The following is a 4,306-nucleotide window of genomic DNA, read 5'->3' as shown; positions in this document are numbered from 1 at the left end:
TGGGTGAGGTGGCCCCACGAGAGTCTCAGAGTGGGCCTGCATTGTCGCTGAGAGCAAGCCTGGCCACCAGGCGAGGGCAGTGGGGTCTCAGGCACGAGGGCGTGGCGCTGGACCCATCCAGGTCTAGAGCAGAGCAGCCCAAGGCGCCCTGCGGTCAGTGGGATTGGGGAGAAGACCCACAGGAGGCGAGGCCATCGGCTCCCGCGCATTCCCCATGTGGCTGAGGCCAGCGCCACACCGCGTCCCACACTGCCTGCTGACGCCGCCCTTTCCCGCAGGCCCTGTCCGTGGGCATCTTCCCCTACGTGCTGAAGCTGCTGCAGAGCTCGGCCCGGGAGCTGCGGCCCCTGCTCGTCTTCATATGGGCCAAGATCCTCGCCGTGGACAGCGTGAGTAGTCCCTGTCCCCCTGGGCCCAAGGCCACCTGGTGGTGGTGGGTGCCGAGAGCAGGCAGCATCCCCAGGGTTCAGTGCCAGGGGCCAGCTCCTCCCTCCCCGCTGGCCCCGACCTCCCCGTCCGCCCGCCTCCCTGCACCAAGGGCTGCCGGCCCTTCCTCTCAGCCGGAAGGGGCCAGCGCTCCTCTGTCGCCCCGCGGTCAGCTCGCCCAGCCACGCACTCTCCACTGCTGTCCCTCGCCCCGCACACCGCTTCCTCCCCAGCTGCGCCAGGCCCACGGGGCTCCTCCGTCCCCGCCGACGCTCTCCCGTCCCCGCCCTGGCCGTGGGAGCAGACACATGGAGGCCCAGGCTGCCCCTGTGAGGCTCGGCCCTGCCGCACTGGCGGTCACTTCTCAGCCGTGACTGCCCAGCCCGCGTCTCCCTACCAACCCTTGCTCGTGCCTGCCGGGGCCGCAGTCACCTGTCTCTGCAGAGATCTAGAGCTGCGCCGAAGGCTGTAGGTGGCACAGAGGTCAGCCTTCTCTGCCCTTGACAGGGTCACAGCCCAATGGGGACAAAACTCTGTGCTGGGAGGCCAGATGTGACACATCCCACAGGTGGCATGGGCCGTGTCTGCGCTGGATGTGAACGTGGGAGGCTGCTGAGTGTCAGGCGTGGGAGGCAGGAGCCTGGGACGGGGGCCCAGCACAGAGGACATTCAGGGTGGCAGCCGGTGTCGGCGTGGAGGGCCCTTCAGGGCACAGGCGCTTCCTTCTGGGTTTGGGCCTCCGAGCTTCGCTCAGCAAGAGTGAGAAGCTGCTAGAGATTTTGGACAGAGATGGTGGGAACCAAGTTGTGGTTTTTAAAGTGCCTGGACTCGGTGTGAAGACTATGAGGTTGACCACGGGGGCGGGGGCCACTGGGGACATGGGGGCCGGTGGGCAGGGGGGCCAGGCGGACATGGGGGCAACGTTCCCGAGTTTGAGCCTGGGTGGTGGTGACAGAGGCCAACAGGCGAGGCAGACGTGATCGGGGAGCGTTCAGAAGACCGTGGTGCTGAGGCAGAGGTGGACACTGGGGACCCGTCCAGCCAGTGACGATGGCAGGTGGCCTCGGATGGGCCAGGGGCAGAGCCGAGGGAGCTGCTCTGGGGAGTGAAGGGGAGTCATGGGAGCGTTCTCCAGGGCCCTGACAACACGCAGGAGGGCGCCCGGGTGCGGTGGGTCGGGTAGCGGCTGTGGGGACAAACAGGCAGGGCTTTAGGCAGGAGGACTGCATGGTGGCTGCATGTCTGGGAGTTGATAGGTGAGGACCAGCATTGGAGCAAGCTGGGGGCTCGAGCGGACAGTGACCTGGGCGGTCTCTGTCCAGGAGGAAGGAGCCAGTGGCGGCAGGGTCCGCGACTGTGCGTACGTGTGAGCGTCACAGCATGGCAGGGCTCGCGCGTGGCGCGGCCTCCATTCTCCTGCACACGGTGCGGGACGTGTGTGTGCAGATCCTTACGGACAGGACCGTGCTGGAAGGTGAGCTGCCGGGACCATGGCCTGGCCGGAGCTCAGAGCCTCGGGCCACGTGGGGTCCTTGCAGCTCAGCGGAGTGGCAGAAAAGCTTGCAGGGCAAGGGCGTCCACTCACGTCCCCGTGGGCAGAGGCAGGAGAGGAACTGACCTCAGTGGGCCTCTGTCCTGCCGGCTCCCCCTCGGCCACAGCTGGTGCCATCAGGGCCTGTGTGCCCATGAGCTAGCCCAGCAGTCCGCGTGACTTGGGGCTCTGGTCAGCAGGATCCCCTCGCACGCTCTCTTCTGCACTGGCCGGCCCAAAAATGACAAAGCAGGTCGAATCCAAGCCTGGCACTGCCCGCCCCTCGGCTCACAGCGAGCCCACCAGGAAGCCCCAGGCAACTTAGGGCAGCCCGCCCACCATCCGGCCTTGCTCCCCAAGCCCCGGGCCCCCTCACCCTGCAGCGGCCAGAGCTTTGCTGTGAGGGGCCAAAAACAGGGTCAAGGCTTCATGAGCGTCACGGGGTGTCCCCACGTGTGTGTGACAGCACGTTTGCTTCTGCGTGAAGGCATCCTGATCTTTGGCTACTGTTCACACGCTGGACTCTCGCTGTTCCCTTGGCCATCCTGCAGCCACGGTGCTGAAGCCAGAGAGCCAGAAGTGGCCCTCAGGCCCCCCGCTGGTTCCCCCGCAGCCCGGCCCTCAGGGTTGTCACTGTCCCGCCTGGCCATGTGGACCGGGACACTCTGGTGCTGGCTGGTGGCGGTGATCGGCGCACCCTTGGGCGTGCCTGATTTTCATGGCCTCGGTGCTGGGAACAGCCTCCTTCCTCCTCAGGGCGTCCAGGCTGGCCTTGACCTCGGTTCGACCTTGACCCGTCTTGGGCCCAGTGCCCGCCATGTCCAATGAGTGTTCCCTTGCTTGTCTGTTCCAGAACGAAGACTAGGTACTATGAGGTATCATATTTGTCAACAGAAGATCTAACCTTCCTTTTCTTCAAACCCTCCTCAAACGATGATTTCTTTAAAAGATCGTCCAGAACATTCGATTTGAAAGTTTAAAAAAGAAAGCTAAATTTGAGTCCTGCTGCCCCCGTGTACTTCCACAGGCCATTCCGCCCGCCGTCCCCTGCCCCTGGACCCCTGGAGAGCTGTGACAAAGGCGCCTCCGGGCCTGGGCACAAAGCTCGGGGCCATGTGCAGGAGCGCTCATGGATTCAGTGAGGGGATACAGGTGTGAACGCAGACTCTGAGCCGCTCCCGCAGGTTTAAAGCCTGGGCTTGTGGGTCAGGCAGCCGTACCTTTCGACTGTTTCTATTTTGCCTTTTTTCAGACGTCCTTGAAGAGTCACGTTATGTTATGGGGCCCTTTTCCCGGGGAGACTTGAAACCGTTTCTCTTCTCCAGTGCTCTCTCGTCCGAGTCACAGTGTATCAGCTCTGTCCTTGGTACCTGGCCATCGAGGACCCGCGTAGGGCTCCTGGATGCACAAACCGTGATGCAGAGCCAGGGCAGGAGGCGGCAGGACAGGTGGCACTCGGCACCCAAGTCCCCCGGCCGGCGCGCGTCGCCCCTGGGGACAGGCCGTCTGGTTTTCGGAGCAGCGCATCTGCTTAGACTTCTCCTTGCGTGGGAGGGACGCCCTTGCAGAACACCTTTCACTGTTCCGTTCTCGAGAGTCGCAGCACTGGTGGTCCCATTTCAGGGCGAGGAATCCCGTTCACCGCCGAGCCTTGCCCCCATTTGTCCCCAGTGCCTGACGCAGGAGGCTCCATGCCAAGTGCCCCCCAGCCCACCTGGCATCGACCACCTGCACGACGCTGGAACCGTCACACTCGACAGCCCGCGGGCAGCGTTCCAGCAGATGCCACGGGCGCCGGGCCCCCGCGCGTTCATTCGCAGCCAACGTGTCGCTCCTGCTTGCTTAAAGGCAGCCGTCCCACCGAGAGGCGTTTTGAAGTGTTCCAGTGGGGACCGAGCCGGGGCTCCCCACCCTTCCTCCTCATGGCCATGCGGCCGCAGGTCCCCAGGGACCGGACTCCGTGAGTTTAGGGACCTCCCCGACCCCTGTCTGGCGGAAGTCGTGCTGCCCTGCTGGCCTCCCCACAGCCGGCCTGCGCTCACACGTGAGGGCCTTTTGCAGCACCCGGAGTCCCGGCGAGGGTCAGGGCTCCCGCTGCCCACACACAGCGACGCCCAGGTCGGGATGAGAGAAGCCGCTACGGTCAGACCAAGACTCGCCCAGCCCCGCGCTCGGCTGCCCCAGGCAGGGCCCCCACTTAGGCTGCACCCCGGCTGGTGGGGAATCCGGGCCCCTTCACCCCACAAGCGTACGCTGAGCACACACCACGTGCTGGCACGCAGGGCTCGTGAGGGGCTTGGATCGGGGTAGGAAGCACCTCGGCCTCAAGACAGGAGGGTCCATCTGGCA

The 4,306-nt window shown here is 64.9% G+C and overlaps 1 protein-coding gene across 1 annotated transcript in view; it reads left to right on the top strand.

The window, feature by feature from the left end:
• The window catches only part of RPTOR (regulatory associated protein of MTOR complex 1), a 227,815-nt gene that overhangs the window by 161,713 nt on the left and 61,796 nt on the right, over window positions 1-4,306 (top strand). The window contains exon 15 of the mRNA XM_023519631.1: window positions 279-389. Within this exon, the coding sequence (XP_023375399.1) occupies window positions 279-389 (111 nt within the window). The remainder of the gene's footprint in view (window positions 1-278; window positions 390-4,306) is intronic.

The sequence above is a fragment of the Pteropus vampyrus genome, unplaced genomic scaffold (assembly GCF_000151845.1).
Source record: "Pteropus vampyrus isolate Shadow unplaced genomic scaffold, Pvam_2.0 Scaffold227, whole genome shotgun sequence".
Taxonomy (NCBI): domain Eukaryota; kingdom Metazoa; phylum Chordata; class Mammalia; order Chiroptera; family Pteropodidae; genus Pteropus; species Pteropus vampyrus.
This window is presented reverse-complemented; position numbering and strand designations above follow the sequence as displayed.